Raw genomic sequence first — 23,901 nt, 5'->3', positions numbered from 1 at the left:
TGTGACCCATGGAGATGTCCACACCTAACTTGTAAGCAGTCTCAGGTAGCAAGACATAACTGATAGGAACATGAGAAATTTAATTGGAGTTCTTTTTGTTATCTTTTGGTATGCAGTTTCTTTTGGAAGACTTTTGAGCACTGATTGCCCATGGAGAAAGACCTTTGGTAATATGCTATATTGCTTCCTTTCTAATGGACATAGAATCATAGAGTTGGAAGAGACCACAAGAGCCATCCAGTCCAACCCCTTCCATGCAAGAACTCTCACTCAAAGCATCCCTGACAGATGGCCATCCAGCTCTGTTTAAAGACCTCAAAGGAAGGAGACTCCATCACACTCCGAGGGAGTGTGTTCCACTGTCAAACAGCCCTTATTGTTAGGAAGTTCCTCCTAATGTTGAGGTGGAATCTCTGTTCCTCGAGCTTGCATCCATTGTTCTGTGTTCTAGTCTCTGGAGCATCAGAAAACAAGCTTTCTCCATCCTCAGTGAGACACCCCTTGAAATACTTAAAGAGGGCTATCATATCACCTGTTTACCATATCTTCTATGTTTCTGCTGTTTCATAAAACATTGTTGTTTTATGAAAAGATCTATGTTTCAGCTGTTTCATAAAAACATTGTTGGAGATACTGCTTAAATTGAACAAGTATTTAGTATGATTTATGAATTGGAATGACCTGTTAATTTATTTTTGCAGCTAACCCTGACTCCACAGCAGAGTGTTATGTATGTGGTTTCTCAGAGTAACCTCACTGGAACTAGCGAAGGTGTATTTTCCCAGTATCCCGATATCTTAATGGATGCTACAATAGTCCGACAACACTTGAATGCAGAGCCATTTTACTGGAAACTGCCCCATCAGTTCCAGGGAGATCAGGTGAACACATAAGCCACTGTCACTGTTATTTTCTGATTATTTATTGTCTGGAGATGGTTCTAAGACTCAAGCAATCTAGAAAATTTGGTGTGTAAAGCTATGATATTTGTATTCTTTGACTTAAATGTCAGACCTAAACTATGGAAAAGTTCTATACACCGGTCATTTGAGGCTTGTAGATTTGTTTCTGTACACATATTATTAGACCAAAAGTATGAAGGAAACTGGGTTTAACAAACAATGAACATTGAGTCAACAAACATTGCAACTAGGTGATGACTTGGGGTAACTCCTGCTGTCACCCACTGAAGTGGCCTTGCTTTTCTTGGGCACTGGATTACACTAGCATGACTATGTGAATACATAGCATAATTTCCTTTCTACTCCTTGGTCAGCAAGTCATCTTGACTGATGCTGCTACTAGAATTCTGCCCTTGAGGAGAGCATGGGTTGTTTCCAAGCACGCTAGCAGGTGAAGTTGCAGTAAAGAGAAGACAGAGAGGTTATAGAGAAGATACAAGAACAACAAACATGGGGAGGCAGTTGAAAGAAAAGCCATGGCACTGTGTGAAGTTCCTAAAGGCATGTTTCCCATGACACCTTCAAACAGTTGCTCATAATTTTTTACATAATGCATACTATATGGAATTTGTTCTCCAAAGTATGACTTTATAAAGGAATTTGACAAATTTGTTTTGGAAAACCTATTGATGGCCATTAGTCATACTGGCCAAATGAAGTTTAGGTTGGTGTGCATCAGCAGTGGAAGGCTGGCTTCACATTTTGCTTATATGGTTCTTTTTACCAGTTGTGGGGGGGAAAGGTGCTGCTTTCGATAGACTTTGTTCTGATTTCTTCATAAATTAAAGGAACTGAGATTTTCCATGGAGTTCTGGGTTGATGTAGAATATCAGGTTGTGTAAGCATTATTTAAAGTAGAATACTGTAAAGTTATATTGCAAAGTATTTACTTTCAGCTAGCAGTCACAGTTTTTATAAAATTTGCCTTAGCTGAGAATTACTAAATCATACCAGCATAGATTGCAACATGCACAAATGGGAACAAGCCATAGTAACTTTTGAGTTCTTGTGATCTCCTTTCCTCTTTCCATACAGCAAGGAGGAGGAATTCATAAGTGTTTGCATTGTTTCCCCTTAGGCGCAGTATATCATGGGGTTTTAACTTTCAAGCAGATATTAATATAAGCTATGGTTAGTTTTAAACAAGGCTTCATCAAATTCTGATTTCCAAAGCTGACTTGTTTAAATAAACCATAAATAATGTTAATGACAACTTACAATTTGGATGATACAGCTGAATAGTGAAAAATTTAAGAAAAACTTTGAACTCAGCATCACATGAGAGGAACCATGCAAGACAAAACTCACTGCAGCTCATTCCACTTGTGCATATTTTCAATATACAGTGGTTTACTGTGAGCCTAAAGCTTATAGATCAGGTCTTAATAAAAGTGAGGAGGGAAAAGTATGACTTGTTGCTAAATTTCAGTGGATACCTCTTCTTAAAGTAGATTTTAGTGAATACTTTCCAGGAAATATTTGTGCAAATAAATAAATAAATAAATAAGTGTAATGATTCATTTTCCAAATAGCTCATGACCTATGGTGGAAAATTGAAGTATTCAGTAGCTTTTTATGCTCTGGATGGCATGGGAACCTCAAACCTTGAACCACAAATCCTGATGAAGGGGGGTCACACCAGTAAATATGTCATCTATGTGGACATCCCTGCTCCAGAAAATGGAGTAAGACATGATGAAGAAATAGTAATGATGGAGGTGAGGATAAACAATTGTATTTCTGTTTTGTTGTTGTTAGCCTTCAAGTAATTTCTGACTTGTGGTGACCTTAAGACAAATATATCATGGGGTTTTCTTCACAATGTTTGTTCAGAGTAGATTAGGGTGAGCAACTCTGGCAGGAGTCATTTTTCACCCGTTCTGGACCCCCTCTGAGTCATATTTTTGTTCCAAAATGAAAGGGAAGTGATGAGATACTATTTTTATTGTGCTTCTGGTTCATATTTTTTCTCTTGGGGGAAGTTGGTGTGATGTATTTGCATTTACATTTAGAACTAAGTTGGGAATGAGAAGGGCCTATGCAGAATTAGTTGATGTGCCCCTCACAGTCTGCCAGGCTCTGAGTGCACATGAAGATAAGTTCAAGTGTCTTGGTTTCTTCGTAACAGTGAGCTGGACCAAGAGTTTGAAATACCTTGTTGCTATCTGCTTTTAACCTTGCACAAATTTGTACTCCAAGGGTGCATAAAAGCAAAGCTTTTGATAGGTAAATAATTGAAAAGCATGCTTTCATGTGTGTATCACTGAACTTTAATGGCTAATTTACATTGATATTTTTCTTTATAGAGTGCCTGGAAATATTTCAATTCAGTTTCTGATGAATCTGTCTCACATTCTGACTTCATGTCAGTATTGAGCAATGTTGAATACATTCTCATAAAGGCATCATATGGTCAAGGATTACAACAAAGCAGGTACATTTATCTACTTTACTTTTTTGGTGTTGTTTCCATCTTAAAGTCAACATCTTATGGTGACCCTATCAGAGTTCTCTTAGCAAGATTTCTTCAGAGGAGATTTGCCATTACCTTCCTTTGAGACTGAGAGTTTGTGACTTGCTAAGGCTACCCAGTGGGGTTTCTACAGCTGAGTGGAGATTTGAACACCGGTTTCCCAAAGTTCTAGTCTAACACTCAAACATCTAAACTGTGCTGCTCTCTTCTGATTTTACTCCTTTGAAATGCCCCATAAAATCATGAACAGTTCCATAATAGTTTTCAGTGCAGCATGAAAAATTGGATCATCATCATCATTTATTTATTTATATAGCCCCATCAATACACATGATGCTTTACATGGGCAGTTTACAGTTGTTGATTTGGCAGTTTCCTGCCCTCAAACTTACATTCTTCCAAAAATAATAAAATAAAAAAGATTGTAAGGGGAACTGGCATGTGCTCAAGTGTGTGAAACATTCTTTGGGGCTAGGTTTGTGTTATTTTCTAAGAAGCTAATATTTAAATTAAGAGAATTCTGAAATGTCTAGTATATGCAAAATGTAATTGTTGCTCTACATCAATTTATGATGTACATCAAATTATGATATACGGTGCATCCTTCGTATCTGTTGGGGTTTGGTCCTAGGACCCCCTGGGGATACCCAAATCTGTGGATACTCAAGTCTCATTAAATACAATGGCACAGTAAAATGGAGTTCCTTAGATAAAATGGCAAAATCAAGATTTGCTTTCTGGAATTTATATTTTTTGGGAATATTTACAAGCCATGGATGCTTAAATCCATGAATAAAGTATCCTTGAATATGGATGGCTGACTGTAATAGAGAATGACACATATATGTTGTTGTTGTTTTTTCATGTTGCCTTCCCATATACAGTACATGTGTGTATATGTACTATCTGCTAAATATATAACTTTATGAAAATTCATTGCCTGCCATTACCCCAGAATACAAAACTTTAACTTTCATATAGTTCAGCATTTTAATTTTGTAGCTAAATCACAAGAGCCATAAACCTGTATCATGCCAACTACTAGAAAATTGTAACCAGTTATTTTTGTTTGTTTTTTCAAATATGTGACAGAATTGCAAATGTCTCCATGGACATTGCTGTGAAAGCTGATGATGCACCCTTCACTAGAGACACAGCTTTTCATATTGAGAAATGCCTGTGCCCTGTAGGTTATGCAGGACTCTCATGTCAGGTAGGTTATTAGCAAACGATTTATGTCAAGGAAAAGATCTTAACAGTTCTTTTAATATGCCTGCTTAATAAGCAAGTTCTATTGAATTCTACTTTTCCCCACCTTTCCCCTGCATACAGGACTGTGCACCAGGATACTACAGGGAGAAACATACAGGTGTGCACTTGAAATACTCCTCTTGTATGCCATGCGAGTGCAACAACCACAGTGATACCTGTGACCCAAAAACTGGAAAGTGTTTGGTATGTGAACTCTCATTGTTAGGTTTATTTTGTCATGGTGTCAAAAAGTGAGAGTTCAGTGGGCTCATTCTTCAATGGAAAAGGCTCCCAGTGTGGCTCACATGGGGGTCAGCTAAAGAAAAAACCCAAGGATGGATGGCCCCTGTCTGCCGACTTAGTAGATTACTGCACTATACTCTTATAGTGCTGCTATTCCACTTTTACTGCTCTGACTGCCTCTTGTTGAATTCTAGGATTTGTGGTTTAGGTAAGGGCATTTAGAATTCTCAGCTAGAGAGCTCTTAGGCCTCACTGAACTACAAAAACCAGAATGCAACACGAGGCAGCCAGAGCAGTTAAAGTGGACCTCATCCTTAATTTTACATTTTATAAATTAATGTTAGTTAATTGCCACTAAGGATGATGAAAACAGCCAATAGTGGGAGATGTAATATGGAGAACCTTTGAGAAGAAGCAAGCATGAGTGTTCCCTTCTTCTAGTCTATCCTGTAGTGACATGCACGTATTACACACACTGCATTTGCTTTTCTAGACTTAAGCATCTTTCCCCATATCAGTCAACAGTATAGAGGTTCTTTGTTTTATATCAATTTCTTAGTTTTCTGACATTAACGATAGCATTGAATTTTTATCCTCTTGGGATGTTTTTAAGGTTTGCTTGCATTTAAAAATATGAGGTTTAATTTCATGTTAACATTTCTGAATTATTTCCTTCTAGGACTGCAAAGATAATACAGTAGGTGACCACTGTAGTCTTTGTGCCCCAGGCTTTTACGGTAAAGTAATTGGATCTGTCAATGATTGTTCTCTGTGTGCGTGTCCAAGAACAAGCCCTGGGAGGTAAATAAAAATTAACTTAGATATCTTTAAAAATTACAGTTATTGTACTCACTGCTGCCCAGTAGTACTGCAGGAATCATGGAGGCTATTGTCAGCTGAATTTCTCAAGGGCTAAAAAAATTATTCATTATCAGGTTGAAGTGATTTGTGTGATAATGAAGGCAGATAGTGAAATGACTAATCTAGAACAAGATCAAACCAGTGAATGCACATTGCGGATGGAGCTTGGAAAAGTGACTGTTTGGGACTATAGTTTTAGAAGATCCTCCCTCTCCTGCAGCCACACATTATGACTTGTGGATTTTGCAGACTGCGGTCCAAAACAATAACTTTAACATACTCCAATTGTGAGTTATACTTATACCCAACTGTACTCCATGTCATACTGTAGTAAGAACCTTCAGGCAGCAGGAGGGGATGCTGATGTTGCATGTTGAATACAGTGGTACCCCGGGATACGAATTACCCAGGTTACGAATTTTTCGGGTTACGAAAAAATCCCATAGGGATTTATTGTTTCGGCTTACGAAGGTTTCTTCGGGTTACGAAAAAACCTCGGCGCTATTTTCCGCCACCGGAGGGCAGCAGAGAGCTATTTTTCCATTAGCGCCTATGGCAATTCGGCTTACGAAGGTTTTTCGGGTTACGAAATTAGCCGCGGAACGAATTAATTTCGTAACCCGAGGTACCACTGTACTGTATACTGTTTTATGCATAAATATTCCTGTGCATAGAAAACTAGCATGTCAGGAGAAAGGATTGGCCTTTTTTCTTCTATGTGAAGAGTGAATGTTCATGAATTGTTTCCAAAATATATTCTTTTCCTCCCCAAGCTTTAGTTCCACGTGCATTTTGAAAGGTGTTAATGACTTCCACTGTGATGCTTGTATCATTGGATATGAAGGGCAGTACTGTGAAAGGTGAGCCAATTGCAAAAAGTATGTTATGTATGTTCTGAACAGCTTACCCTGCGCTGAAATGCAAGCATGTGATCTGGATCATGAGCAGGTTTATCTTGTTGAGGAAAGCTGCTACTGTATTAATGAAAGTTTTTATTCGATCTGAATTAAAAAGCTATTTTCCCACCTCACCCTAGGCACCCACCCATCCCCCCTCTCCTTTTCTCCCACTCTCTCTTACTCTTTCTCTCTACTTTCAACTCTTTTTTTCTTTTGTGTTAGCTGCATCAGCTTTGCCTGGCTTCAGAATCCCTTTGCATCCTTTTTACTCAGTGCTGTTCCTCTTTATTTCTTTGCACTCCAATTCTTTCTTACTGGCTTTTCTCTCCATCCATTGCTTACCCTTTCCATTTTCTAACTTATTTCTTCACCATTATTAGGCACCAGAGGTTTCTCTGGTTTGCTCTCCTTGTTCTCAGATAGAGCATTGAAGAAACACTTTCTCTTGTTTTTCTTTAGGTGTTCTCCAACTTACTATGGAGATCCTAAGTCACCTGGTGGCAGCTGTCAGCAGTGTCATTGTAACCCAGATGGCTCTGTCCACAATAACTGTGACCATATTTCTGGGCAATGTGTCTGTAAGCAAGGTGTAGCAGGTTGGCTATGTGATGAGTGTGAACCAAGGCACATTCTTATGGACAATGACTGTATTTGTAAGTTTCTTTGAAATAAAGCAAAACTGTGATGTCAATAGCAATAGCAACTAGATTTCTATAACACTTATCACTGCACTTAAGTCCACCCTAAGCGGTTTATTATATGTAAGCTAATTGCCCCCAATAAGCTGGGTACTTATTTTAGCAACCTTCAGAAGGATGCAATGCTGAGGATCAAACTTACAACTTTATGGCTATGGGAGGCTGCAGTACCAGCATTTAACCACTGCACCATCAAGGCTTCTGTCTTCTTAAAAAGCATTGCATAAAACAAGTGTAGAAAGGTGCTTTCAAGTATTATTTAGGAAAAATAGTTCTTAATATAACAGTTCCTGCAGTCCTAAGCTTGCCATCCATGATTTGAGCTTCCATGGACTGCAAGCCCTGGCTTTTTCAGTGGGTGCACACACACACGGCAGTGCAAGTGAGCACATGCACCCATTGAAAAGAACAGGACTTAAGGTCCTGCTTTTTTGGTATTTGCAAGGGGGTCTGGAACAGATACATTTATTTAGGTGAGGTTTGCTTATGTGTTGTTTATTTTTCTCTGCAATGCCAGAGATGATGGATTCACTATGTAAAAGAGTGAGTACATCAATGTGGCAGATAAAAGTTGATGATGGCTTTAAAGGATAGAAGCAATTTAGTGTCAACTACATTAGGACTGGAAAGAATAAGGTTCATACCACCACTCATCCATGAAGCCCATTGACTAGCAGTGGGCCAATTACTTTCTCTCACGTGAATGTACTTTACAAAATATGATAGAAGTAAGATGTGTTTCCCATCTAGAATGTATTAGAAAAGTAAAATGCAGATTTCAGTAAGCAGATAAAGGTATAGTATTTGTAAATCTGCTAAACAAAACCTGGTAGTGATAGCACAGGAAATCTTATTTGTCATGATATTTTCTCTGTTGCCTCACCTGTAGAGCCCACCTAATACTTACAGCCCTAAAACATTTTTTAAAAATAGAAATACATTTGGTGTGTAAATAATTTTAAAGAGTTGCCTTTCTTTTTGCTTGCTTTTTTAAAACTTCTGTGTACTTTCCTTTATTAGTTTTAGGATTATTAGATAATTAATGTACTCATCTGTGCAAATATGTGCATGAAACTGAAGCTAATATTTTTGAAATGGTTTCTACAGCTTGCGATGATGATTGCACAGGATTGTTGTTAAATGATCTGGATAATCTTGAAGAAGCCATATTTTTGGTAAATCTCACTGGTGCTGTCCTGGCACCCTATGGAGTACTGTCAGACTTAGAAAATACAACAAAACAATACAAGGTTTGTGTGCTATTGTTTAATTTTTATTCTGTTTCATGAGTATCTTTATTTTTTATTATTTTTATTTTTATTTTTATTTTAGTGTTACTGTTCTACTTATATGCCAGTCTTAGCACCCTGTTTTGTGAAAGAGATGGGTTACAGTCCACCTTTGGTATCCACATAAATGCCATGCACAGATTTAAGCATCTGTGGATGGCAAGCCTGCAGTGATGAGGAGGAAGCAGTGGAGAGAGCAGTGGTGGAGGTGGAGGTGGCTGGTAGCTACCAGTGAGAGCCAGCTGTAAAATACAGTACAGTATGTGGAGGATGCTTGCCACTTGGAGCCCTCCAGTCCAGAGCCCCACTTCACTTGATGTCTGGCTGTGGCCCAAGAGGATGAGGGTGGCCAAGTGACCCCCAGGCATGGCTGGTCAGGAGACAGCTGCCACCGCCGCTGCAGCAACAGCCATTCCGCTTCTCACCCATGGAAGGGGATGGGAAGAAAGCAGTCCAGGCGGTGATGTCACAGGGAGGCCAGGGGGCTGGGTAGGATGGCAGTTGGTCGGCAGCTCTTGAACCCATCTCAGGTAGTCACTCAAATATTACGGAGGGAACTGGTGTCCCTCCTCTGCCTCTGCTGCCTCTGTCTGCTCCCTCCATTCCCATGCAACAGAGCCCAGAGCCAGGAGGGCAGGAGAAGCAAAGGGAAGTGCTGGGAAGGTGAGAGTGAAGGAGGACAAGAAGGGAGGTAGAAAGGTGAAGTTCCATTGCCCTCAGTGGTGGTGCGGCCATGTGGCTATGTCACCATTGGGGACAATGAAACTTTAGCATCTGCAGATTTTGGTTTCTGTGGGAGGATCTGGGATGGATCCACCATGAATACTGATAATCTTAAACCAAGAGTGGGAAACTTGTGATCCACATAATATTTCTGAACCTCCAGTTCCTATTATTCCTAACTAGGGCATTGTACTACTCAGTAGTAGGGCATTGTAGAAACTGCAGTCTGGTATCTGGAAGACAATAGGTTGCTCATTCCTTATGAAAACAAATAAATAAGAATAATTAAAGTTAATGGAAATATGTTATGGGTTTGATTTAGACTAAGTCATACTTAGAGTAAACACATTGTATAGACGCTATCCAGATTTGTGTTCAGAGGCTAAGGCTGTAACCTAATATCATATTAAAAAATAAACATCAAACATCTTGATTGAATCAAAAACTTGGATAGGTATCAATTTAGTTCCATATGAATTATATAGCTATTGACTTATATGATAGATATTTAAGAATATAAGTCTAAATGCAATTGTTATGTCTCCAGTATAATAGACATGTTAAATCAGTGAGATGTTATTAAGCCCTAATTTAACAGGTTCCCATTATTTGAATGGCATACTTTAGTTGGGATTGGCAGTTGGATTTAGATCATGTTGTTTAATTAAAGGCAGGCAATTTTTTTGTACCTACCACCCTCTGGGGGTGGCATAAACTGCCAAAATGCCAGACAGTGGAACAGCAACAACAACTAGTGATAGTGGCTGGAAGTGCACATCTGTTTGTGAATTTTTGTTTAATATTTAGCAATAGAGGGGTTGTGTAACCTATTTAAAGGGTGAAGTGCTGTTACTGGGGCTTCTTGGGAGAGGCAATTCTCCGATTCCAGAAGAAGCACATTCCAGGTGGTCTAGAGTGGTCTAGAGTGGTTGATGGCCACAGAAACAAGCTGGAGAAAAACAACCCCAGGTCTGCACTTCACTCATGTGTGTTTTGATATATCCCTAAAATAATAAGTATATCTTACTTTATTTTTATAATATTAAGTACATGTTAATTGTACATGCATTTATCAACACAACTGTGTGTGTGTGTGTGTGGTGTGTTTTACCATATATACATTTTGCAATACATTATGAATATTATTGAAGTAAATAGGTCTTTATAGTACAGTCAGCCCTTTTTATACAGGGATTCAAGCATTCACAGTTTGTAAGCAAAAAAATCTAACTTCTGGCCATGACATATTTGGCATTTTTAAACCACACCGTTATAGCACTACAATCCACTTTAACTACGGTACTATGGTTCCATTCAATGAGATCCTAGGATTGGCAATTTAAGGAGGAGGTTTCAGCCAGAATGTGCCTCACTAAACTGCAATCCCCAGGATTCCATAGGAGATAGCTACAGGAGTTAAAGTAGAATCAAAATGTTATAATGGTTTGGTGTGAAAGAGCCCCTGGAGATCCACTGTCAATCAGTATGGACAAAGAATAAGCAGTTGTGACCTTCCGAATGTTGTTGCACTAAAGGCATCCTTAAAAGAAATTTTGACTGGATTTCTCTTTTATTCAGATGTTTTGTGAGTGGAAGCTTCTCCATTACATATAATGCTGACATTGATTATGGCAGGAGGTTTATTTTTTAAAGGTGGGAGTGGCTTACTGTACGGCAGCTTCTTATATCCATTTGTACTTTGTCTTAACTTCTCAATAATTTTTATTTTTAGGGGTCCTTTTGGGTTAAAGAAGAACCAAGCTACTCCCTAGAAATTATGCATGACCGTCTTGTATCCTTGTCAGGTGATGTAGACCAGCTGCACAAAGAAGTAAGAGTCTTGCCTTTAATTTTTAATCTAAATTTATATGAAGTCAGCATGTTCCAGATAATTAGCTGTTTATCAGAATTTTTAGTACCAGAGGCAGAAATAACGTGGAATTAATAGGGATAAGCTCCCATGCCAAACACATAAAAAAATGCAGTTCAATATAGTTCAGCAGTGGCATCACTGTGGGAGGTTCAGACTGCACCCCAGAGGAGAGGTAACACCCAGTTTTCCCTTCCTCCCTCTTCAGTGCAGGAGGGGTGAAAGCTCACCTTTCCTGGCTGCTCTATCATTGGGCTTTCTCCCCGAGGAGGAAACCTGGCAATGGAATAGCCAAAGGGGAAAACATGCACCCTTCCTAGGTGACACCCTTGCACCGGGTGACACCCTGTCTTGTGACACCACTGTATTTCAGCAAACCTTTTATTCAAAACTAACAATATGCACAGGTGAAAAGATATCACCAAGTCAGGTAAGCCTTGTATAAGTGAATAAAAACATTTTAAACATCCTAGGCACTATTTCAAAGCTTCTTCTAAAATACACCCAGGGATTCCCACCCACCCACCCACCCACCCACCCAATAGACTCTACTTTTCTTATGATTTGCATTTTGATGGCCAAGTTATAGATCTATGCCCTTTTAAAAACATGTTGGAGATAGCTGGATATGCAAGTTAATCTATTTTCTCCTTTTCTTTGTTTTGCTGTTCATGCTTGCTCAGTAAGGGATTCTGGAGTCAGTTGATGTTTATCTTGCCTCTTGTAGGCAGGCTAGAGTTAACTCCTGCTCTTTCCCAGCTTAAATGTTATTGCATTGTTTACTGCAGATATGCTTCTGCAACATGATACTGAAACTGTGTGTTTCTCCAGTCCATTTCTGTCATTCTCCCAATGCTAGTTCTATTAAAAAAAAAAAACTTTCAGCTAGACAGAAGGAAAAAGGGAGAGCTGGGTGGATGTAAAAATATTTTCTAAGACACTTCTTTGTGAGAGGCTTTGTTAACTGAGATATGCCAGTAGTAGCCTTGGTTAAATATTTATTTAAGAAGACTTTTTATCACATAATAATTTTACGCACAGATTTAGGATGTTGTTATTACCAGCAGTATCTTATGTAAAATGTTGCATTCAAACACTTGGTAACGATGAAGGATTTGATACAATTGGGACTGACAAAGCCCAGCAGTTATAAAAGTTCAGATAGTTCTATTGATATGTGGGGTTGACACTAGTATTTGTAATCTTCCTATGGAATCTGTGAACATGAAGAAATCTAATTAATTTCAGCAGATAATATTAGTTTCCTTTATAAATCATAGTGAATTCTAGCTGTGTTCTTTATTCTTTGGTACAGATGTTACAATGACTCATTAGATAACAACTAAATAAACTCTTTCCTTTCTTTCTTTCTTTCTTTCTTAGTCACCAATAATATTGGGAAGAGGAAAACATCTCAGCAGTGATACAGAAAAGACTTTAAAGAAGAGTCAAGAGCTGGCTATGTTTATCAGCACGTTACAGGAAAGTGTTACAGGTAACAGTCTCAGTGGTAGTCTACAACAAGTAGTTATGTTTTTGGAATAAGAATATTATTTATCCATAAAAGAAAAAAAACATGATTACTATATTTGTTCAAAGGAAAGTAAAGAACACCCCCCAACTGAGCTTTTCTGTCTTCATCTAGTACTAATAGAAGTGGCAACATCTGTCAACGAAACACTAGGTACTGATTTCCCATTGTCCAACAGAACATTACAAGAATTACAAGATGAGATTCCCACCATGTTGGATGTAATGCGTGGAAGGCATTTTAAACATCTGCACCAAAATAGTACTCTTGAACTGAAGTAAGTCTACTGTTGTTTCTCCACATGCTCACATTTGTAAAACGTTTGACTTCTTGGGGGACTGAGAGGGCCTGCAGACATGGTAGAATGCCCTCCACGGCCTGTAGAGGGTATTTTCTACCCCTTGTGGGGAGCTATCAGCCTGCGGGTTGCACTTTGCCCATCTCTTGTGGGAATTGTGAGAATCTGCCCTGTGAGGATTGTGTAGACCTCCAGATACTGCTGGACATCATCTCCCAGCGGGTCTAACCAGACTAGCCAGTGGTAAGGAATGCTGGGAAGGCACCATCTTGAGGACAGCACAGTTCTGTACTGTAAATGCAGAGTTCCAGGTTGAAAAGCCTAGAAGGAGGCATAGGAGATTTAAATATGTGCACTACTCCATCCTCGCAGGGACGTAGCCGGGGGGTCCGGACCCCCCTTCTATTAGAAAAATGAATGGGGTGTGCTGCTGTGCCGCCACACCCAAGCCCTAATATAATGGTGGCACTTAGTCTGGACCCCCCCCCTCCTAAAATCCTGGCTATGTCCCTGATCCTCGTTTTAGTCATGGTTTGGTTCATGGCTGCTTCACCTACTGTTTTTATTTACAAAAAGTATTTGCTGTGATAGATCACTTTTTGATGATAAAAATGACTGAAGTGGAGACCATGGTCCAGTGAAGCAAAACAGAGTGATGAGGTTGCAATCTGGTTTTGGTTCTTTGTGCTTACTCTAGAGTAAGCTACATGTTTAGATTATCATTTAAATCATTTTATTTTATTTCATTTATATGCCATCTTTCTCCCAGAAGAGACCCGAGGGAGATCACAGATAAACTGCTACCAAAATATAGAATCCTAACTCTGATCTTAACTGCTACCAAAATATTGAATCTGGTCAAGTTATGTTCATATGATCCCAGCTATGATTCAAACAGATATTTGAAACAGGTTATTTGATCATGAGCAATTCCTTTTTACATTATGGTTTATGGGATGTGTATAAGATATAAAGCAAAAAAATGCCAAAATAAAATATGGCAAATTGTAAATCAGGTAGAATTTCTGTGAATATTTAGTCCCTACTGCTTTTAAGAAGATGAGCAACTTGGTTTACTGAATGTGTTTTCTGTATATGTTAGAGCTGCAGAAAGATTATTAGCTCGAATCCAAAAAGAATATTGGAGACCACAACAAGAGCTTAAGGTCCTGCAAAAAAACGTGAAACGTACCTTATCAGACCACAGTACCAGCCTTCAAGAAGCCAAGAATGTTGTAAATGAAGCAAGCACTAACATCAATGAGACTAACCGCCTTCTTTTTCTTATTAATAGTAACCTCAAGGAATGCAATGTAAGAAAACCAGCAGTATGTGTCATGAGATTTTACCATAGATGTATTTGAGTATAAAAATACTATTTAAGGAAAAATTGTTTGAAAAATTTATGTTAGTATTAGCATTAATGAAAAGAATACTTGATTTAAGCTATGTGGACCATTAAGTTTAAAATGCTATCTGTTGTGAAGTGGTTTGGATGCTAGACTTGTCCAGGGTTCAAATCTCTGCTTGGCCTTGGAAACCCACTGGGTGACCTTGGACAACTCACTCTCAGAAATTCATAGGAAGGCAATGGCAAACCCCCTCTGAAAAAATCTTACCAAGAAAACTTCATGATAGGTTCACGTTAGGGTTGCCATAAGTCAGAAATGACATGAGGGCACACAATAGCAACATATATCTATCTAGATAGAATTCAAAGTATGCAGAAGGATCTTGTAGCATCTAAAGGAAGAAGTTGGTAGCATGAAGTTTTGTAAATTCGAGCCTACTTCCTCAGATGCATCAGGTAGAGTGGAAAGTCCAGGACAGACCTGTTTAATCAGTCTGTGTGTGCAAATATCCAAAGGAATGCAAAGCTCTTCAGGTGTGGAAATAAGGTGACAAGTTCAGTTTTGTTGGGGACAAGGCAGGAGGAAAGATATTTTGTAATAATTAGTCCTTGGTATATGCCTTACCTTGTTTATTTGTTGTTGTTTTTTTACTTCATGTGGTGGGTCTTATAGTTTGAGAAATGTTCATAATTCCATGGGTTTGGCATTCCTGTCCTGTGGGTCTGAGCAGATGCGATTGTATCAGAGGACTATAGATCTGGTGGTGTGTTCAAGGTGAAAATTGAAGGGGGAAAAAAGGTGAAAATTGAAGACCTGTAAATATGTATAGTGGTTAATGGGTTTGCGATATAGTGTGGTGCTTAGATGTCCATTGTGTACCTGTATGGTGGTGTTCAGAAAGTGAACTTGTTCTGTGGATAGTTCCAGGCTGAGATTGATGTTAGCGTGAAAGTTCTTGAAATTCTGGTGGAATGTTTTGAATGACAGCCTTGTTTATATATTTGAAAGGATGTCATATTGAGAATGGAGCAAGCTTGTTTTCTGCTGCTCCAGAGAACAGGACTCAGAACAATGGATGCAAGCTACAGGAAAAGAGATTCCACCTCAACATTAGGAAGAACTTCCTGACAGTAAGGGCTGTTCGACAGTGGAACATACGTCCTCGCAGTGTGGTAGAGTCTCCTTCTTTGGAGGTCTTTAAACAGAGGCTGGAAGGCCATCTGCCATGGGTGCTTTGATTGTGAGTTCCTGCATGGCAGGGGTTGCACTGTATGATCTCTTCCAACTCAATGATTCTATGAGTCCTCTCCATGAGTCCAGATTATGATGATATCATAATTTCTCAGGTAGAGGAGCTGTTTCTGGGTACAGGAGATAAGGAAGCATTGTTCTAGATTATTCATGAAGATGTTGACATATTGTGGTGCCATGTGTGTGCTCATGGCAGTACCATTAACTTGAAAGTGTATGTTATTACCAAAGGTGAAGTAGTTGTGTGTAAGAACAAAGCAGTCTCGCTTACAGACTGCTTATATAGGTCTGTCCCTAGACTTTCCACTCTACCCCTGTGCATCTGTGGAAGTGGACTCAAGTCTACAAAAGCTCATGCTACCATTTTTTTCCTTTCATTTAGTCTCAGAGGTGCTACAAGATCCCTGTATATCTCTAACTAGCATCTTATAATTAAATGGGTATGAATTATATAAAATTTTAGAATATAAAATAACTGCTGTTACTGAGTATTTAGTTTTCCCCCCTATAGAATAAAAAGAGCAGTATTCAAGAAGATCAGAAACTGTCTGTAGTGCTGACCAGAGAGGGCAAAGTACAGGTGGATGCTGCTGCCACCATTGCTAAACGTGTAATTAACTCTACATCTGTAAGTATATACACACTCAAGTACTGATTTGACATTGTCAATTATCATGGTTCAAATTTTAGTAACTTTGAATATTTTAGAGTCTAGAAATCCACCGGGATGGACTGATGCTATGGAATGACAAACTGAGACAACATGTGGATAACCTGGTAAAGCAGATATCCACTCGAGGAGCTCTTGATCTTGTTTACAGAACAGAAGACCATGCTGCTAGCTTACAGAGGATTGTTCGTGCATTGGACAAGTGAGTTTACCAGGGGCTTAAAAATTGGAGATGATAGAATAATTGGTTTCATTTAAATTGGGAGCTGGCTGCATGTGATGGGAAGAAGGGCTAGATTCCTCAGGATCTATTTGCATTCCACATGTGTTTCTTGTCTGCCTCACAACTTGTCATTTTTTAGAACTGATAGTCTAGTGCATGAAATATCTTCAGGTATATGGGCATAGCTGATATTACATAACTTAAGGGGGAAAAGGTGTGCAACTGATACTTGATAGAGTGGGCCCTTGGTATCCACTGGGGTTTGGTTCTAGAAACCCCTGTGGATAACAAAATCCATGGATGCTCAAGTCCCATTCAATACAGTGGATAGTATTGTGTTTCTTATATAAAATGGCAAAATCAAGGATTGCGTTTTGGAATTTATATATATATATATTTGAATAATTTCAAGCCGTGGATGCTTGAATCCGTGGATGAACAATCCGTGGTTACTGAGGGCCAGCTATACAATGAAAGATAAAAGTGCAACTGATGTTCTATATACAACCCAGGAAAAATCACCTTCTTATTTGTGTTTAAGATTCTGAAGCCACAGACCTTTTGAGAATATGAATTGCATACAAATGACTTAAATGCAAGTAAAGTAGGATGTCTAACTGGTATATAGCATTCATGCAGTATAACGGGATATTTTTGTTATCCTAGAATCATCTTAGTAGATGAGGGGGGAAAGGCCTGATGAGTGAAAGGCTGTATTATTACATGTAGTAAGTTCATATTAACTCTTGGAACAGCCAGATGAGAAAAGAGGATGTTCTATATAGATAAATGGATATTTTAATTGTTACTGTTTTTTAACTGTACAAGAGTGATTATCAGGCCAATTTTACCTAGAGTATTGATGGGCAAAGAGCATCCATGTTATGCAACACTGATTGGGGACTTGTGGCAAATGCACAGCTAAGGAAGGGCAGCCTGTGGGGGGGAAAGATGGCTGCTAGGCTGCATAAAAGGTGGTGTTCAAAGCCACAGAGGGAAGGTTAAAGATGTAGTTCAAGCTGTGATGTACTGAGATGGTAAGACAGCAGAAGGCACCAAAAAGTAAAAGAATATGGGATTGAGAAGAATTGAAGAAGGCAGTGAGGAGCCAATGGTGGGGCCAGAGCAGAAATTATTGAAGAAAGGCAAGGATAAGGAGGATCTGTACCACATGGATAGAAAGAGCTCCATTGGCAGTAGCTTGAGAGTAAGCTAAGAGCCTGAGGGTGAGGCAGGAGTGTCACCTCTTGAAAAGAGGTCTGCTCTCTAATGATCATTGCCCAATATGCATAGGCTGCCCATACCTGTGAGTTACTTGTAGTGGATTTTGGCTTGGTTAGTGTCAGAACCTCCAATAATAAGAAAATAAGGAATAATAGATATAATATTAACTATGGGAATTTAAAACAAATATTAGTTGTTTTTGGTATTTCAGACTATTAAGAACATAAGGAGTAATAGATGGGTATACAAACTATCTAAAGTTTGTAGTAGCTGTTTAAAAATATAGATCTTAAAAACACGTATTTTAAAAAATGCTTTTCTGTATTCTCAATTTGTGTCAATAAAAATTCATATTAAAGTAAAAATATAAATATTAAAATCTATCTTAAAATCTTAAAAAGGCTAAAGTGTGAAGGGAATTTCCTTTTAACCATGCATACCTAGGGCTAAGGAGTAAAGGGAATTTCAATCTTAAGCATACATACCTATAGCATTATTAAGGGTTATCTGATTGCAGCAATATTTTGGTTGAGTGTGACCTAGCCTGCATCTGTACTGCAAAAATAAAGTAGTTTCACACTGCTTTAGCTGCCATATCTCATTGCTATGGAATTCTTCAGTTTGTAATTTTGCAATAGATTTAGCCTTCTCTGTCAAAGATCTGTGTGTCACAACGAACTACAAATTTCAGGATTCCATAGCAATGAGCATTTTCCATTCCGCAGCCACACATAGCCTGTAAAACCATCCAGGCTGGACTACTAATGTCAAAGTCCTTCTGAATTTAGCAGTTTCCTTCATTTAAGATATAGTAGCACTAATTGCCACAGTAAGGGAATGGAAGGCAAAGATACTAGAAGTGGAATGTAAACAACTTCACTCCTTTTGCGGAGTGTAAAGAAAATAACTAAGGCAAATAAAGGCTAAAGTGTAAAGGGAATTTCAATTAGTGACTGCCTCAGGGATTAAAGGGAATGTTTGGTATTCAAGCGTTACTGTGTGATTTAGAAATTTAAAGATTCAAAGGGATTTCCAAAATGCTGTATCTGTACTTTCACACCATGTAATGTTCTAATTGATTTACATTTTATGTGAAATGGTTATGTGATTTCCTGCCTTCCCTCCTGCAGTGGTCTCTTGGATGTTAGAAATGTGTCTCTGAATGCAACAAATGCAGTCCATGCTTACTCCACCATTAAAAGTCTAATTGAAAATGCTGAGAGCCTGGCAGGTGATGCTTATAGGACTGTAACTGAATCAGTACCTGTGGTAAGTGCTACCTTGAGAACTTAAGCACTAAGTGCTACCTTGAGAAGGACTCAAAACATTTTTTTTATTTTGCATCCCATTCCATCTTTTACATTCTAGAACATCTTCCTTGGTTAGACTGTAACCACCACATTTTGTCTCTGTATAGAAAGTATGCTGTCTTTGGAACATATCTATCAATTCTTTTTCCATGGATTGAACCATCCATGGCTTGAAAATATTACAAAAAATATAAATTCCAAAAAGCAAACTTGGACTTTGCCATTTTATATAAAGGATACCATTTTATTACACCATTGTTTTTAATGGGACTTCACTGTCCATGGCTTTTGGTGTTCACAGGGGATCCTGGAACTAAAAGCAAGCAGACACCAAGGACCCACTGCAACACAGTGATGCTATTTCATGGCAACAACCACCAGGCATCCTTTCACACCACATAATTATAGCACTATGATTCCACTTTAACTGCCATGGATACAACCTATGGAATCCTGTAGTTTGATGAGGCATTAGAGCTCTCTGATAGATAATTCTACATATCTCTCTGAACTTCAGATCCCAGGATTCCATAGGATGTTGTCGTGATAGTTAAAGTGGATTCATAGTGCTATAACTTTATAGTGTGAAAGGGCCCAAGTTCAATATGTGCATAAAGGCCCCATACAGACAGTCCAAAATAAAGCAGCTTTGGAGGTATGCTGTTTAAATGATGCATGCATCCCAAGAGTCCAGAAGCCGAGCCAAAGCCATGCTCCAGTCCTAAGGACTGGAGCGAGGCTTTGGTGCAGCTTCCAGCCTTTTAGAACGCATGCATCATTTAAGCAGCATACTTCCAAAGTGACTCGAAGCAGCTTTATTTTGGACTGTCTGTACAGGCCCAATGTTTCTCAGGAATTAATAGAGATAGGATGAAATTTATAGCATACAAATTCAAATAAATTATTATTATTATTATTATTAATAATAATAATAATAATAATAATAATAATAATAATAATACAATTTTATTTATATTTCCCTCTTCTCCCTTCGGATCGAAATAAAGACTTTAGATTGTTTCCACTGATTGATTGTAATACCTGATGGATTGTGAAATGACATAAAAATTTTGGTAACGTTTCTCCTCAATCCTGTGTACTTCTATTTATGAGTAAGCCCAGTTAAATACATGTATCTAAAGTAATAGGCACTGGAATATTACAGTGTGATTTGTGTTAGAGATAATACATGTAGGATTGCATTCTGTAATTTCCATATAATGCTATAATGTATAATGCTATAATGTATAATGCTACAGTATAGTATAGATGCATATCAGCTGCTTCTCAGCTGAGTTATTGTGAAAATATACAAGCACTGAATTTAGTTTGGATGCCTATATATAATCATTCTCTCTCTCTCTCTCTCTCTCTCTCTCACACACACACACACACACACATATATATCCTCTATTTCTATACATTTTCATCATTATTTGGTTGAGATGCCAGGGTGTATGTGTGTTCTCCTCTCCAAGGTTATTACGTCCCATTCCATTAAAATTACTGTTTGTACAACTAATCATAGGCCTGAACCAGCATGTTATGTATCCATAAGAAAGGACTCACATAAACACTTCTGGTATCCTAACTAGTAATGGTCCCTCGCCGCAAAATAAGGGCAAAAATAGGTTTGTTTGTTTGTTTTTTACTGTTTTGAGGGGATAAATATAACAATGTTTCCTTCTTGTTTGGTTGTTTGAAGTCAAAAGAATCCTTTAATTCTACTGAGAAAAATGTTCTTCAGCCTAGCTCCAAGTTATTAACTGAAGCCAAAAGCTTGCACAAGAAGTATGAAGGTAAGCATCTTCAGAAACCCCCCAAATAGAGTCATATTAGCCTACTTCTGGTTTGGGGGATGTGATTGGCCATTTAGACCATTTGAGGAAAGTATTTGTTTGCGGTTAGCTTGGTTTTTTTTTTGTATTTTTTTTTTTGCCTTTTTTTTGGTAAGACATACAATTTATTTTAAAAAAATGAATTAGCTTTTTTAAAAATGTGATCCAGCCTTGCAAATAAGCATTGAATTTATGATGATGATGATGATGATGATGATGATGATGATTATATGAATTTATGATCTCTAGATCTATTCTAAATATGTTGATTTATTGTTATTATTATAATTATATGTTGATAAATAGGTTGATTTATTGGGATTTTGTTCTCTTGTTAACCTCCAAGTCATTTCTGACTTAATGGCAGTCCTAAGGTGAACTTATCATGAGGTTTTCTTGGCAAGATTTGTTCAGAGGAGATTAGTTCTTGTCTTCCCCTGAGGCTGAAAGAGTGTGACTTACCTAAGTCACCTGGTGGATTTCCATGACGGACTGGGGATCTCCAGAGTTGTTGTCCAATACTCAAATCATCTCTTTATCAGGATTACAAATATTATTTTCTTTACAGGGCTTGTGTCTGGTTTATATGACATGAACATAAGGGTGGGAAAGTTTAAAGAGCAAGCTAATAGAATTGCTAAACAATTCAATGATTCAATGCTGCAGCTGAATGCATTGCCAAATGGTAAGTGAATCTATCTTGGCATATGTCGCTTTATTACATAAGGCAAGCATATTTAACATGAGTAACATTCATTCTTTCTAATTGGAAAATACAGCATTTCTTTTTTATGCTTTGTAAGTGCTGAAAACTGTTGAAAATGAATAAAGGACAAAAAGGCCTAAGCACTATATCACTTTTTTTGGCTATATATTACCAGTGGCATCGCTAGGGTTGGCATCACCTGGTCTGGTAACTCATGGCATCGCCTCCCCCCTTTCCCCAATTTATATCTTTCTATACCACAGAATCTGTAGTAATTTTTCTGTACTAATGTTATTCATAAATTGTAATTCCCATATATCACTGAACATTATGGTAATAGTGATGACATAAACAACTAGCAAAATTAAAATTATACCTTTAAATTACAATATCATGTGCACTACATAAATGTATTTACATGCATATAGTTTCATGTGGTTAAAGTGGGAAATTGGTAATATGTGATGTTTTAAAGAAAAATTAAAAAGTATAAATAATTTAAAATTTTAATTTAAAAAAATAATTTTAAAATGTATTTTTAAAAAAAGCCTAGAGCCTCTCCTTTCTCCTCAAAATTAGCCTCACCCCACTCACACCATCTCTTTAGCATTTTAAAGGGATGCAGGTGAACTGGCCTCCTTTGTCCTTATAATACCATATATAATGATTAAATAATATGATTACCCTTTAGAACTTGGTGATCTACTTTTCCATGCTAAATTTGTTTTTAAAAAGCAAGGTAATTTATGTAGCTGTTTGCTAGAAAAATGTAATAGAGTCTAAGGCAAAATGTAAAGCAGGAAAAAAGAAAGAGTTTAATATATACTTAGTTTTTTGTGGGTTTTTCGGGCTATGTGGCCATGTTCTAGAAGAGTTTCTTCCGGACATTTCGCCAGCATCTGTGTCTGGCATCTTCAGAGAATACTTGCCTATTTGGCAAGCTTTTCAGCTGTAGTCTCAGTCTAAAAGGCACTTCTGGTTTAAGGTGCTGAGTCTTTTCATGGCCAAATTAAGTTGCTACTGTTTAATGAACCAACTCTTAAGATTAAAAGCAACCATTTTGCCACTCAGGATGTTAAAGGTACACTGAAATGTAACTATTACATTCCTTGAATGTAAAGGCAACCTTCATTTAAATGTTAATGCAGTAGGTAATTGAATTAATGTCTAATAACTCCATAGTCAGTACTCTTCGAATGGAATGGAATGGAAATTGGAAACTTTATTTTATGCTTTATGTTACATGCAGCAGGAAACAGCAACATATTGGGGTGAGTGATTAAATTTAAATTGGGAAAATGGCTGAAGGAAAAGTATTATCCTGCCTGCAATACTTTTTAATGTAAAACTATAACTTGAGTCCAAGATGTCTAAAGGTCTGTATTCTCCCATATGGGTCTGACTGGTTTTGCACATTTTGGGGGAGTGAGAACTTTTGCTACCAGGATTTGGGATTCTGCATTAAGGCAGATCTGTATTAAGGCATGATCTGCTGTCTTTCTTGTTGCCTTTTTGGCACAGGGAAAGCTTTCTTTCTTATTTAGGGAGGCTTGTGGAAACGTATATGTTGCTGAGGAGGGTGATTATAACCAGCCTGATGCAGTATTTCTTAAAATTGTATTAAATTGTGTCTTTAATTCCATTTTGGTATTTTGTCTTGTTCTATATTTTAACTTTATTTTCTGTTTACTATTCCTTGCATTCCATTTTGAGGCAAAGAGTGGGATATAAATCAAGTAAATAAATAAGCAAAGAAACCTGTGGGAGAGATTTAGTTCAATTTCCACACATCATGTACTGTTTGGCCATGGCATCTGTAGCTGAGACTCAGATCTGGGTCTTCCACTCTAATTAGATACGGGATAAGTAGTCCAATAATTTGATAATCTGTTTCAGATACCAGTGAAAATATTCTTGCTGTAAAATTTCTGGCTGTGTCTGCTAATGTAACAGCTGTTAATGGTTTAAGCCATACTGGATATTTTAGTGAAAAGTTACTGAACACTTCATCTGCATTGTCTGAAGTTAATGAGACGTTGCAAAAAACCAATGAACTTATAATCGACTCATCAAAAGCTGGTGAGTTTATTGCTTCATTGCTCTCTAGAAATGTCATTGCATGCAGGAAGGGGTAAATTTTTAAACCGCAATGCGTCTTGTCTTTATTTATATGAATGCCAATTTGAATACTAGAAATTCACCAGAACTTTTCGTTTGTTTGAGATCTTA

General features: G+C 37.8%; 1 protein-coding gene across 2 annotated transcripts in view; it reads left to right on the top strand.

Annotated features, from left to right (window-relative positions):
- LOC121917303 (laminin subunit alpha-1-like) overlaps positions 1-23,901 on the top strand; it is a 124,148-nt gene that overhangs the window by 70,629 nt on the left and 29,618 nt on the right. For both annotated transcript variants that reach the window (XM_042443152.1, XM_042443153.1), the window contains 19 exons: positions 702-881; positions 2,495-2,680; positions 3,269-3,396; positions 4,528-4,648; positions 4,768-4,890; positions 5,609-5,730; positions 6,564-6,650; positions 7,149-7,342; positions 8,495-8,637; positions 11,132-11,230; positions 12,653-12,764; positions 12,915-13,077; positions 14,201-14,411; positions 16,213-16,329; positions 16,410-16,573; positions 18,949-19,087; positions 20,834-20,927; positions 21,535-21,651; positions 23,569-23,751. In XM_042443152.1, coding sequence (XP_042299086.1) covers positions 702-881; positions 2,495-2,680; positions 3,269-3,396; positions 4,528-4,648; positions 4,768-4,890; positions 5,609-5,730; positions 6,564-6,650; positions 7,149-7,342; positions 8,495-8,637; positions 11,132-11,230; positions 12,653-12,764; positions 12,915-13,077; positions 14,201-14,411; positions 16,213-16,329; positions 16,410-16,573; positions 18,949-19,087; positions 20,834-20,927; positions 21,535-21,651; positions 23,569-23,751 — 2,683 coding nt within the window. The remainder of the gene's footprint in view (positions 1-701; positions 882-2,494; positions 2,681-3,268; positions 3,397-4,527; positions 4,649-4,767; positions 4,891-5,608; positions 5,731-6,563; positions 6,651-7,148; positions 7,343-8,494; positions 8,638-11,131; positions 11,231-12,652; positions 12,765-12,914; positions 13,078-14,200; positions 14,412-16,212; positions 16,330-16,409; positions 16,574-18,948; positions 19,088-20,833; positions 20,928-21,534; positions 21,652-23,568; positions 23,752-23,901) is intronic.

This window comes from Sceloporus undulatus, unplaced genomic scaffold, assembly GCF_019175285.1.
Source record: "Sceloporus undulatus isolate JIND9_A2432 ecotype Alabama unplaced genomic scaffold, SceUnd_v1.1 scaffold_14, whole genome shotgun sequence".
In the NCBI taxonomy this organism is placed as follows: Eukaryota; Metazoa; Chordata; class Lepidosauria; order Squamata; family Phrynosomatidae; genus Sceloporus; species Sceloporus undulatus.
The sequence above is the reverse complement of the archived record's forward strand: the minus strand, read 5'-3'. Positions and strand labels throughout refer to the sequence as shown.